The 14,949-nt window shown below is 32.4% G+C and overlaps 1 protein-coding gene across 1 annotated transcript; it reads left to right on the forward strand.

Annotated features, from left to right (window-relative positions):
* LOC114357853 (UPF0454 protein C12orf49 homolog) lies at positions 1-4,827 on the forward strand. The gene is made up of 4 exons (XM_028311637.1): positions 1-395; positions 521-668; positions 772-923; positions 1,005-4,827. Exons 1-4 carry the CDS (start codon positions 213-215, stop codon positions 1,203-1,205), a joined length of 684 nt encoding a protein of 227 aa, XP_028167438.1. The 5' UTR covers positions 1-212; the 3' UTR covers positions 1,206-4,827.
* Positions 4,828-14,949: the final 10,122 nt, after the last annotated feature.

A 14,949-nucleotide genomic window follows, 5' to 3' on the forward strand; every position in this document is an offset into this window, starting at 1 on the left:
CAGAAATACGCGTACGCCAGCCAGCCTACGAAAGTTTTTGTTAAAATCTTTCCTTCTGTACAAAACAAATAACAATATTATTATGATAAAAAGATTTCATAATTAAATTGAAACAATCTCAACAACACGAGATTTTTGTATGGTATACGTACATTAGTTAAAATGAGTCTAGAGAAAGTGCCGAAAACAATGCGTCAGTGCTACGCTTGAAGATGATAATAATTAATGATGCATGCCCCCATACTTGTAATTTATGTTGTTTAGTTCTGAATGGCTATTCCTTTCGTTATAAAATGTGGTACGCCGCTTTGGTAAGGTTTATAAGACGGAGACTTGTCCTGGGCATTATATTCGCCTCTTCACTCACTTATTGTATCGTGAGCTTCCTTCGAGAGGTTAGTAATAGCAAAATAAAAAACCTAATTTACTTTAAAGAAAGAAAAAATATTTATTTGGTAATTTACTTTATAAACCCTTACAATTTTTTAGAACACGCCGGTAATGTCTTTGATATTTTTAGGGCAGCAGCAGGAATATGATGTACCAAGAGACTATGATCGAACGAAAGCCCTTTGTTTGGCGAGCCCTGCAGGAACACAAGGACTCAAATGACAGTATCATTTGTAGGAACTCAGTGCAAGGCAGATCATTATTGGTTGATGATAGAGGTAATTCTGGACAACTCTTATTGCGTACCTCATTGGTAGAGACATTTTGATTTGTACAAGTTTTTCAATAGTTTGTTAATAGTAGACTAATTTGTTATTTCAGGGTATGTATGTCACAGAAATGATGTGATGAGGAATGGGTGTTGTGATCACTATGCAGATTCTTCACAGAGATACAGCTGTGATACTTGCACAGACACAAATTGCTGTATTATTTATGAATACTGCGTGTCTTGCTGTTTGGATCCAAAAAAGGTATGACATATACAAAGAGCAAAGTTTAATGGATTATTAATTATACCTAGAAACATCAATAATATTTAAATATGTTTTCAGAGAGACCTATTGGAGGTGGTGTTATCAAAACTCTCCGCAGAAGAGAGTGTATTGTTCCGAACTTTGAGCGATGATTATGAATTGTGCCTTACAAAATGCCGCACCAGTTCTCATAGTGTTCTACATGAAAATTCCTACAAGGACCCAACACATAAACATTGCTTTGGCCAAGAACTGCCTAGAAGTAGAAGTCCTGACTAGCTAAGGGTAAAAACTAAAATTATAGGTATACCCAATTTTATACTTAGTCTTATAGCATGAAATTTACTCAATCAAGAGACACCAACACGCTGTTACTGTTTAGTGAATTAATTAGATAATAATTTATTATAAATAAGGCCAAAGAATAAGTGTCTTAATAACAAAAAACTGGACAAGATATTAGTGACATCACAGCCTAATTTTACATAGAACTAGTTGCCTTATTTACATTAAAAAATATATTAATGTCATGTTATACAATAAACAAGATATCCTGCCATTTTTGGCTCTTGCTGAGTTGTTATAACCCTCAGAGTTTGTTCACAATTCTGGGTAGACATGTGAGTATGTATTTGTTACTAATCCACATTTAAACATTAGCCACTGAATTTGTTCGATGCTGACTTTTCATCTATAATTTTATGACTTGTATTAAACAAAAGTATGAAATGAATGAATAGTGTTACTATTTGAATTAATCAGCATCTAGCAATGTATAATGATCATTTTGTCCTATAGACAAGCTATGCGTGTCTTGATCTTTTTTGCCCACCGTCTTATACATAGTATAAGCGTAGGTGGGATGCATATCAGTTTTACAGTTCTGGTGGCGCAATACAAACTAGGTAAGCCAATGATAAGCAAGGGCAACTACAAAGAAATAATGTCATCTCATCTCCAACACTTATCTTTGGAATGTGGACGAATATTACCAAATAATAATATGTGCTATTAAATACATACCACAAAATTGATGGAATGTGTGAACGAATTCTGAGTTAAATTGGAAAATATAAATCAATATAAACAGCATTATTAACTGTAGAAAACAAGATTTGAAGTCAAAGTAAATAATTTTTGTGACCTTCAAATATAGTTTTTTTATACACAGATAGTTTTAGATTACAAGTTTTGCATATTTTTAGCAAGAAAAAAAGGCTTAGAATTCAAGTTTATCAGCTATTTTTTCCTTATGAAGTTTTTTAGCAACTTGTGCACATTTTAGGGTACCTATGTAACATTATAATAATTTAATGAATCTAGGATTTGCTAAGTCAAAACCTTAAAATAGGTTTATTTACTTAATATTAATTAATTAATTATTATGATTTTTAAGTAGGTATGATCTGTAAATTGTATAAACAAAACAACATTTCATAATGTCTGACAAACATCAAGATTGAATTATTTTTTTCATGGTTTTCTTGATCATGTTATTAGGCAAGCAGCTGTTAAGATACATAATTTGTTTCTGTGTATTAATTTACGAAAACCAATTTATGCAAAATGCTGGAGTTAAGAATATTTTATAACGTCTGACTAGACAGCATGTCACATGATTATCATAACATAACACATATTTTGACGAGGACTACATACATAATATAATAACTATTACTACTCGAAATATATGAATAGCATAATTTTGAAAACGCTTCCATTCACATTTAATAAGCTAGAAAAATTGCAAGTAAGTACCTGATATACACTGTTAAAACAATATTTTTGTAGATTTATTAAATTGTTCTATTAGATTCAAAACTTATGCACGCGTATTTTGTAGTATTTTAGCTACTGAATGTTATAAAAACTTGAATAAATATATTTATATAGAAACTTATCATGCGTGTGTGAACTGAGGGCCCAATTTCAGTTCAGTGATAGAGTGTTATGAGTAGGGTTACGTCCGGATGGGATTTCATTTGTTCGCTGGCGGGGTAATATCAAGTCCTCAGCCGAAGCCGTGCAACGCGATTAAAATTTAAAAAATATCGTTGACATGTCCGTGTTTTGGACCCCAAAATTAGAGGTTTTCACGCGTTTTCTCCTGTTTGCAAAATTTTTGACATGGCAACCCTATAGTTATGAGGCAATGAAACATCTCTAATAAATGACAAAATTACGGTCCCTCAAAGAGCACACTTTATTCAAAGCATTATTCATTTTAAATACAATTTACAGCACTTATTAAAATCATCAGATTTATTCAACCTTTATACAAATAGTCTGTGCCAATAGACTAAAGCATTTTGTACTTTATCCATTACTATGATAAATAAAATTTTCTTTTTCTAGGTCCTAATCTCTTTCAGAAATCCCAAATATTATTTCATTTTATCATCAAAATATAGTACCTATTTATGTATTTCACCAGGGATATACTAGTTTTTATATAAATGTCGGTCTTTTTTGTTTGTTTATAAGAATTGCTAGTTTCTATTGGTGTGGACATAAATTATATTGTTGATAGTTGATTTGCCCCTTTTTAGGGCTCATTGTGATCAAACCCCGTAGTAGTTTCACTGGTTGGGACAAAGTAAACCTTATTTGTGCGTCTATAAGGTTTATTATGGCAAAACACAGAACAGAGTTATTTTTACAGTCCATAATTCTTAACACTAGGGGATAATTCTGAATAGCAATCCTAATCCTTACAAGTGTGTCTAGATTAATGTTGCTTGTGTTGCAGATAATTTATTAGATTAATACAGTTACAGCTAAGTGCCCATTCGGAAGCCTTATTTCTGTGATAAACTTAATTATTAATTGTATAGAAGCATAAAATATGTTGTTGATCGCCTATGACTGTGACTAATAGGTAAAAATAATGTGTCAAGTAAAAAGTTAATATTTGAAAGGTTTATCCAAAATGCGGCATACGTTAGAAATTAATGATTTAATTAAGATAATGAGTATTACTGTTATCTTGTATTTTTATAAGTTTCGATAATGATTAATGATGTGAATTATGGGTTCAGATTTTTTTATTTAAATTGTGAACAGTAAATTGCATGTTTAAAACTTCTTAGGGCTCCAAACAAAACAAAACGGAGCGCATTTCTATTGCTTTTGCTGCGCCTGCGCTGAATCATTATTTATAACATGAAAGACGTAAATGCGTCACAGATTATCGTACGTATCAAATGTACCTAAAAAAATATTTGTCGCTGTTTCAAATTCTTTAAAAATACAGAAAAACACTCGTAATTATATTATTTTACTTGTGAAAATGTCTCGTTGATAAGTTATCAGCGTTAGCCGTCTATTTTACTGAACTTGGAGATTGAAATGTATGAAAGTGTGCCTACTTATCTGTAGGTAGGTCATATTAGCCAATTAGTTTAACTTAATAATAACATTATGATCACATCCGCTAAATATTTTCGGCTTCTTATCCGAAGAGTGCTATTTTTACATTACTGGTTACCAAGATACCGTTTGTAAATATAATAAATTAAATATTTATTAATAAAAAGTTATTACTTAAAAAAGTTTTTTATCTATTCTTAGATCCAAGATCTAACGTAATTTACATATTTCTAGTGCGAACCGGAACCATACTACGTATAAAAAAGAAATACACTTTTACACGTGTCTGCGGATCAAATTAATGGGCCTAATAAAATCGCCGCTAGAGGCACTGCTGTAGCGTGGTGTAGCGAAATGTCAAATATCACTGGATTTCAAGGCTTTTTTTTCTTGTTAATGTTGTGTGAATATTTTACAGGTCAATGAATGTCAGTATTTATCTAAATGTCATTTCAACGGAGCTAAAATACCTTAGTGAAAAAAATAAGCTGACTGAAAAAACATGGCAGAGCTAATTCGGAGATGGTTCATTTTTATTAAAATAGGAACGGACCTCAAAATAATCAGCCCAATAAATATGATTTGAGATTTGATGAACTAGGTTTACACGCGTATGAAAAGTAAAATCTCAAGATCTTAAACTCGCCAGTGGCGCCAACTGGTGAGCGCCAATTTTAACTGCTTTCTGAATATGTTATGTTTTATATTATTTTAAACATTAGCGTTATATTTAAAAATATTAAAAAAACTCATATTACTTAATTTCAAAAAAAAGTACAATTTATATGATGCGGACTAATACCTTACCATTCTTAACGTCTTGATTGTCTACTGTAATTACAAAAACTCACAATTTAAGTATTTGGGCCTATGTAAAAAATACATTGTGTACCGCGCCAGCTTTGTTGACTAGCTTGACTAAACACAATCATGACCGTGGCAACCTTCAGTATGTACAAGAAAATGAGGAAAAGCCGTCTTGTCGTAATGTTGATAAGACTCTCTATCAACTCTACAATGCTACTTAATATTAGCATTTTCAAGCCTATACAGGGTGAATTTGCAATCAGTGTCTAAATTTTTAGGAGCGACTCAAAATCAGTAACTTAATCGAAACTTAAGATTAGATTTTAATTCTTTTTTTTCCAAAAATACCACGATTACTTACGTAAGTAATTACGATAAAGTAATATTGTTAAATTGTTCTATAGAGCTTATTAAAATTTGGATACTCATTACAAAATCACCCATGCATGGACACTCAGGTTGTGACTCAGGCCACGTGTCCGGGAAGAAATTGTCGTTCTGTATCTTAGATTAATAAAGCTTCTGTATCGAGGAAATCAATATAAATCACTTAACACAAATATTTTTTATTTATTTTTATGTAGGCATCGAATGAGATTAAAATAAGTTATCATCATCGATTTTTATCAGACTCATATCTTCAAAAAGTATCCACTTTTAAAAATCTTATGTCGTAAAAAGCTATTAAATGTTCTTACTTAATTAATTGAAGAACGCAAATTGTTTCGAGTCTTACTATAATCATAATTATTAAACATATCTCAAATGCTACCATTAATATTATTAGTTTTATATCAGTCGTTCTTCGGCCTGGGTGAAAGTTAACGATTCTCGGCTTAGTTCAAAGTGAAAGTTTAATTTTTTGAACCTAAGACATCTTTATCGATTTTTTAAAAGATGCACGTGACGTATGTAACATTTATTAAAGTTACAATAGTAAACTTCTAAAACACATCAAAATCCATGGATACATCTTATCTCGCCGCGATGAATTGCCCGATATAAATACATAATCAAATGATTTGTCAGTTATATTGTTGTAAGCCGTAATAAAACCTAGTCAGTGGCTCATTTCGTTGGTCGGCTCCTTTAACAACATAGCAATACGACCTTTAGTTTACGCTGCGCGTGCGCGCCAGTCCGTGTTCCTCCTTGCTCGTTAACTGACGTGTTACCACAACGATGAGGTGAGAAACAAAACATTTACGATGTTGTGTAAAATATTACCCACTATTTAACGTGTAAATTGTAAACGAAAAGTCTCAAGCAATGTCACGATTCTCGAAGAAAGTTAAACAAATTAATTTAAAAAAAATATGTGTTGTGTTCTTCTCATGTAGGGGTTGCAAGTCCCGGTACTAAGGAGTGTTACTGAATTACCGGTACCAGGTCTAAGCCAGTACCGGGAAAACCGGGAAATTCGGGAGTTTCGGTACCCACGTGAATGGTTATTAAAACAAATTAATTAATTTCTACGTAATTTTAATAAAAATGTGAATAGGTTTACAAAAATATTAAACTTTTTCTGTTCAGTTCAATTGGTCTGTTACCTTAACCCATATATGCCCAGAGGCACGAAAACGACCCAATGGTACATGTTCTCTTGCGATGCCAATTACAAAAAAACTGTACGTTTGTTTTCTGTTTTAGCGCTATAAATATAATCTTGAAAGAACTTCCTAATCAAATATAACAGTTACTAAGTTCGTACGCCGCCACTTTTTTTAGAATTTGAAATTGAATTTCACTGTTTTTTTTGTTGTTGAAATTAGTGCACCCAGTCTTACAAAAATGTAAATATTCTTTTATGTATTCTGTTTTAAACGATTATTGCGATTGAAATATTGAAATGAATATATTTCCAAGGTAAATAACTAAGAAGTGTTATGAAAATATAAATATGTGCTTTGTTATTTTTTGCAAAAGTTCTGTTGGTCGAAAACGACCGCATGGGCATATATGAGTCCAGAATGTAGATTTTCATAGTATCAAGGATTTCAAATAAAAGTCGTGTTTATTATATAATTAGTTTATAATTTCATCAAATTATAGCAAACAGTGTAAAATAATGTTATTTGGTTAATTTAGGACCTTGAATAATTACACAGTTAGTACAATTTAGGCACGAAAATCTGCAAAACACTTGTTTGTTTTTGCATAAAGCACAGTTCCTACGATTCTGACTGGTGAGGATCAAATGCTCAACACCATACAGCCTTTTAGAGGTATATTAGAGGGCACTGGGCGTGTTGAAAGTCCAGGCTGAGTTCGAGGAGATCCATTTGTAAGAAGTGAATTTCTAGTAATTTACCTCCGAAACTTCAAAGTGTCTACAGATGCTCCAAGGGATCTCGCTATTATGGCAAAGTTATTGATGGGAAGGAAAAAAATGGTTCTAATGTTTTTGACATGGTTGATTGATGTCACCGTCAATAATAACTCTGGAGTTTCGAAGGTCAATTGCTAGAAATTTGCTTCCAAAATATATATCTCCTTGAACTCAGTCTACCTTCAACACGCCCAGTGCCGTCTAATATACCACTAAGTGTAAGACGACAGCACCATATTATGGTGCTGAGCATTTGATTGATCCTCACCGGTCAGATTCGTAGAAATTGAGCAGTATGCAAACACATAACTGTGAAGAAATGCTGCAAGTGTAGTGTAAATCTCCATGACAAATGTTTTGCGGCCTAAATTGTACTAACTGTATTATTATTCAAGTTCCTAAATAATCCAAATATGATTATTATACACTATTGGCTATATTCTGTTCAAATTTGTAAAGTAATTCTATAATAAATACGACTATTCTTTGAAAATACTTTATACTATGAACACGTACATTCTAGTCTCATATATGCCCAGGCGGTCGTTTTCGACCGACTGAAAAAAAAATAGTTCCAAATCCTGAAATCCAAAAACTCATCTGGGTTCATGATTATGGGCCTATATAGAGTAAATATGCCAATATACATAAAAATCTGAGACCTAAATAGTTCTGGGCATATATGGGTTAATAATAAATCAGTCAAAACAGTTACACAACACGCCAAATTAGTTATAAATGCCCATTTAAAAATCATAACCGCCATATTCATAAAAAGCAACAATCGTTTAATCAACCTATTTTAGTTAAAATATTATCATGTTTTCTCACTTTCTATCAATGTCAAATACTGGCAGCGACAAGAGTTAGGGACAAAACATAAATTAACTAAATTAGGTTTATAAAAAAACACGCTTTTATAAGAAATAATAAGTAGTAGGTACTTAAGTACAATCAGATAAATGAATTAGGGACATTATTAATATTATTTCATTTGTTGATAGTGTGTACGTAAAAAGATGATGGCATCTAGTCAAAAAATTGTTGAATTTTTATTATTCAAAAATAAATTATTGATGTCCCGAAAGTTCCGAAAGTCTCGGGAATTGCATCGTCAGTACCGGAACTAGATAAAGGATTAGATTATCGGGAATTCCCGGGAAAAATGAGTACCGGGATTTCCCGGGAGCAAACCCTATTCTCATGATGCATCGGCTGAGGTATAAAACTTTTTTTAACATTATTGTGAACGTGCACCAACGGCGATACATTTCTGTAAGTTGTCGTATTTTCAAACATTAGGATATATTTATGATTTATCATCAGTACTAATTACTAGAAGTTAACAAGCTCTAGTTTTTAATTTGCGACCAAATAGGTACCTACATTAAAAAAAACAGTGCATTCCTAAAAATGATTATACAAGATGTTTTTATTAACTATCAATAGGTAACTAGAAGTTAACAACCTCGAGTTTTTAATTTGCAACCCAAATACTATACCTACATTTAAAAAAATAAATAACATTACATTCCAAAAAATGTATAAACAGGATGTTTTTATTAACCATCCCACACTTATTGAAGGATACCTACTGTGACGCCGTTTCACACTTTTAATAATATATTTTCGAAGAAAACTGTGCCTGTGTCCGAAAACTAACTTAAAACTATTTATGCTATTTTTATGTTTAATAATAACAACAAATTAGATAAATTATACAGGTGTTTTTTCCACCGCGGCATTCTTAAAGAATTTAATTTTAAGTGCAAAAATACTCGAAGTTCTATTCAAATATTGCTCTTTCAGTCACTTATTTCACAGACTTTATACCACATCTGATTCACTCAGGTTTCAATTTAAAAAACACTGTAGGCGGAGGTACCTACTTGTCATTGTTATAGCGTTAGCCTGACCGACTTCTTGTTCGTTAGCCATATAAGTGGAACAATTCAACATGCTACTTTGTGCAAATGTCCAATAAACAAATAAAAACTTATTCATATCTCCCGCGTCCGCATTGCAGAGAGAGCTATCCAAAGAGTACCTATAGGAAGCTATGTCAATTTAAACGCCTAGCGCATTAAAGTCTGATATTGGGTTGTAAAAACCCGTTACATTAAATGAAATAATGTTAAGACTGTCAAACAGGCTAATCCTGTAAATAAATAGTGAGCAATACGAAGTGTAGCTTTACTCGTAACACCGGTTTTCCCAAAATTAACAAAATAATAAATAAACTTACTTTATCATTGAAAGGAAATACCTGAAGGTGTTCAATTTGTTGCAAATTTACTCATAAGTATCTATAAAAAAGCTGAATAGTTTGTTGGGTTGTTCTCAGGAACTACTGGTCCGATTTAAATTTGATGTTGGATAGCCCTTTTATCGAGGAAGGCTATACTATACATACATACCATCACGCTACGACAGGAGCAGAGCACCAATGAAAATGATGCGAAAACGGGAAAAACGTATTTTTACCCGCATAATTTGGCGCATTTAGTAAGGATTCCAAAATGGTATAACACTTGGTAAATTCTTGCTGTAATTGTCGACAATTTTTGTTTTTTTGGAAATAATCCCGTTTTTAACTTGATCTACCTTGGTTAAAAATATTATCTACGCGTAATCGCGGGCACAGCTAGTTCTTTAGAAGTTGAAAATACTTACCTATCTACAAGTAAAACAAATAGTAACCATTTTCTTCTATCTACATCTACCAGTCAATATGTAGATAGTGTACCTACATTGAGGTATTACTCTATTTACAAAGTAGAGCCAGATAATATTTTTAAACCCTGTTTGATGTTAATGTTAGTTTAGGTAATCAACAACTGAAAATACCTACGTGAACAAAGTTTTCGTCACTAACTAGACGTTCACTTATCGGCTGTTTGTAGGTATCTAATATTTTTTACAATAATAAACGATTCTCCTCAAACTTTGCTCTCAATTATAAAATAGTAACGTGAAAAATACTATATAGATTATGAATAAGTAGGTACCTCAAATACTAGCATGCAGTTGAAACATGCACCACTCATGCACGTTGAATTTGTTTAATAACGAAAAACCGGTCAAGTAAGAGAGTAAGAGGCAGTCGTGCACATTGAGATTCTGATTTATTTATTAAATTAAAATGCAAGTGAGCTTTTATCTCTTTTTCTGTCCTTTATCTCCAAAAACATTATAATTAATTAAAAAACTATTTATAATTGTTCAGCTAGGGACACAGCCAATTGTTATCTTCAATAAATTGGGATTTACCTATTCCTTAACATGTGCAACATTCTAGGATAAACGGAATTACTTATTTCTAATTACTTAGGTTTCAGTACAGGTGGTACAGGCAAGTACCTAAATTATGAGGAATTAATTTCTGTATTTTGGGATTGATTTTTTTACAGCCAAAGACCTAATATACTTTCATAACGAGACCAACTAAGTGTTATCAGTTAAGTACCTAGGTACTTAGTTGCCTACTTTTTTACGTACGGATTCCTACAAACGTCTAATCTATGTTGCTTAAAAATACCTTCTACTACCAATTATAATCTTAGGGGTGACCTCTGGAACTATTATTAACGTCCCACTGACACGATTATAATATTTCAGAGATAAAACACTCGTTCACTATCACATGAGCAAATGTTTGACCCCGGAATATATACAAGTTCATGTTTTTAATTTTGTTTTTGATTTTTTTATCATTAAATCACAACATTTATGTATTTTTACAACATTTACTGCGTCAAAATATATTGCGTCGTAGCTCGTAGGTAATTCGCAAACTATAATGTTTTTCTTCTTATCAACGCACAGTCGTAGTGCGAGGATTTAAGCGATTTTAAAGAAGTTCTCCTTTAGACTGAAAAAAAAATTCAAAATCAAAACACACCGTTTATGCGTTTGACGAAACTTAGAGTATGAGTCTCGCAATGAGCAATTTGCATACTTATAGGGTATCTTACATAAGTCTTCTATGTTCTATGAATGACCATGGCATGGCATGCATTTTTTTTAAGTGAAAGTAATACCTCTTGTTAGTTTTCACCGACAAACACTACTTACTATTTGCAGTAGGTACCTATTAAGTATTAGTTATCGTCATTCGTCAAGGTTTATCTCTACAATTTACATTATCAGTTAAATAAGTATGAATCTTAAATATTTTAATGATGTACCTTATCTGATTCTACCAACGAAAGTAATTGCAGAACATTCTTACGTTTACATTGTTTTAAATACTTACTAATATTCGCTTCTAGTTTTAACGAATTTGCCCCCTTACTCATAAAAAGTTATACAGTTGTTGAACACTGTTTTAAAATGACATATCCATACTAAAAGTAGTGACGTTCTAAAGTGTAGAACACGGGCATTAGTGTGTAAATGGATTGATTAACCAAAAATTAGGAAAATCTTCATTTGACTTATTCACAATACAGTACCTACCTCTACAAAACGTACCTACACAAAAGTCCTGACAGGTTCTATGCGCGAATTATGTAAGTTAATTACGTACTTACTTTAAATTATCATAAAGGTTCTCAAAGAATCCGCTATCTTATTTTTCTCTTATAAAAATGGTTTAAAACTTCTACTTCCAGTTCAACTCTTTCAATCTAAACTCTAAAGTTATATTTAGAAACTACTTAGTAATCCTAACAAAAAATAGCAATTCTAAAACAGGTTTTGTTACGTTTTTTCCTACTATTTTTATAATTTCTCTCAGTCTAATCGAATCTCAGTCGCATAGTAAAATGTTCTTCTTACGTAATGATTATGTATACTGTACACATAATTATGTATTCATTGACATTGGCAGTTTAACTTCTCCCACCTACGTAATAGGAGGTAGGTAATAGTAATATGCAGTTAGGGAGTTATGTACGAGTACGAGTATGTATAACTAATGAATATGTGATATTTGGTGTTGTGCACCTAAACTAGTTGAGTACCTACCTATACCTATTTTTTTTTCTGCTTTATTTACTTTCTTGGCTGGCCGTGCCGTAATTTTATAGAAAATGGGCATTTATTTTAAATTTTGTTAATTTCTGACCTATACTATATCTCATGACTCTACAGAACTAATACCATAATTAATAATTATTTTATGCTAGAAATCTTTTTTTCTTTCATAATTTACAGGTAATATAGTTAGGTTACAACGATAAAGAATCGACTGTCGGAAACTAACTTTTAGTTAATGTCAGAATCAGGGATTATTGATTAACGTAGGTATAAGTTATCCGGTCAGACTTAGGTAATACCTACTCATATGTTGTCTAAGAGTTGGGCACCTGAAAATTTCAGGTAGGTATTGTTTTAAGTTTGAAATCAATCGCTGTAATTCAATTAATTTTAATGACTCTATTACTCAAAATGTCCGCATCTAATTTTATAAAATGGAATCAACTAAACAATTGAATGTATGACTCTTCGAATGATTTATTAATGTTTGTTCGATGATTTATTAATGCCGTAAGCAAATAGGAATTACTTGTATATAATAATATGTAATGGAAGCAAATAAAATAAGTCATATTCAAGACAAATAAATGAACGTATGCCGCGGATTGCCGCGTCACATGTGAGTTGGTCCACTCAATGGCCTTGCACCAAATAGCACAGAATAGAGGAGATATCTATTGTTATAACGCAGTTAACGCACAATCCATTCATGATTGTGGTTCATTCATACAATTTTAAACGGTGAAACTTTTTCTATTTATATGGCGACTCTCCCTGCAATATTTTTCAGTTTTATAATGCTTGTGACACACAACTTACTGTGTAAAGAAGAACGGTCATCTGTGACCCAGACCCGACAGAAACGAGACATACCTCAGTTTTTTTGTCATGTCTTAATTAGTTAAATTATATATTTTTTATATTCGAAATCTATGTATAACACCAAAATATTACCCTTTGTTTTTGTTCAGGCGTTATACAAAAACTAATACAAAATGCCTATTTATCACCAAAATTGGTAAATGTATGTACCTAAATGTCTATTACAGCTGCTATGGAATGTATCTAGGTGACCTGGAGATGGGTTTTTTTTGTATGGGGCGTGACCGTTCTTCTTTTCAGCTGATTTTTTATCGTGTGTATCTTTATGAAGTTGATAAGTCTAATTGCTTCCAATTACTGTATGTAGTTGTAGGTATATGATGTGCATAATAATATTTATATTATTCTTACTTATTTTGTACGTACCTACATCGGATAGCCTATCTAGAATAGGTACATAGATCGATACTACCTACTGTTATACATAAATCTACCTAAGTACTATGCCAATTGATATTAGTACAAGTTAAGATTTAGTAAAACCAGTACAGACATTTAAAATCTATGAATCTACACTATCTGAATGTACTTATGAAGGCACATGTTATTTTTACTGAATCTATGATTATTTTTTGTTGGCCTACTACCATATTGATGCGACCTAGGCAGTTCTCATTCAGTTCTGCGGGCTGTTATTTGATCTAGGCTTAATAAAACAGTTGAATTTGACAAACTTTCAGGAATTCTATGGAGACGAACGCTTGACTACTTCTTTGCACCGAAGCCCGATCTAAGTTTAGGCAATGCAAAAAATGGTGTCAAATTACCGAGTCGTTCTTAATATAGGTAATTAAAATAGCCTAAAGGGAGCTTTTAAAAACTTGAATAGCAGACAGCAGTTGTAAAGTGGTCATCCTTATAAAAATACATCTCTAAAGCCAGTCAACCAGACACGCTTGCGAAAGCTATCTTTCATCATAAATAGTAACTCGTAAGAGACCTGTGTGACGGCTCGCGAACTTTACCTATCTGGACATTTAGGCCAAACTGGTTGATACTTATATTACTTACCTAATGCGATTATCTAAAGCATTTTGTACAATAGAATACCTATTCTAACTAAATTTTTGAAGAAATTAATGAAGACCCTCCTGGGTCAGTAAGGGAGAGTCCGCTAATTTGGACCAGTTTTTTTCAATCCCATTTTACACGTAGTTTTCTTTTGTTTTTGCTAATGTCCATGGTATANCATAAGATTACAAGATGGTAGAGAGACCACCGTTTCAAACAGACATTTGGCTCCTTTACCGGATGGAGAGGATGATTCCTGTCAAGAAGAGCCATCAGACTTGGATGAAATAGTTCAGGAATCTGAATCTGTTCAGCAGCCTGAACTTGGTCAAGAAACTGGTGTTGCTGAAGAGCCAGAGGCAAACCTAAGCCGGCGTTCCCACAGGGCTCGCAGAAGACCAGGCTATCTAGAAGATTTCGTTTGTGATAATGACTTAAGTGTACCTGGACATTGAAATATAGCGAGGGAGAATGATATGAACCTCCTCTGTTGCAAATTGTCTATGGTACTTTAAGAATGATACAAGTGACATCTTTGTGGAAAATATCTTGATCTTAATTAACAGAAATGTAGCTCATTTATTAAGTTGAATAAAGCCTAGTTTCTGAAGGCCGTATCTTTTCATTTGTAACAGTGCAGTCGAT

This window comes from Ostrinia furnacalis, unplaced genomic scaffold (assembly GCF_004193835.3).
Source record: "Ostrinia furnacalis isolate ACB-3 unplaced genomic scaffold, ASM419383v2 OfSCF3526, whole genome shotgun sequence".
Lineage (NCBI taxonomy): Eukaryota > Metazoa > Arthropoda > Insecta > Lepidoptera > Crambidae > Ostrinia > Ostrinia furnacalis.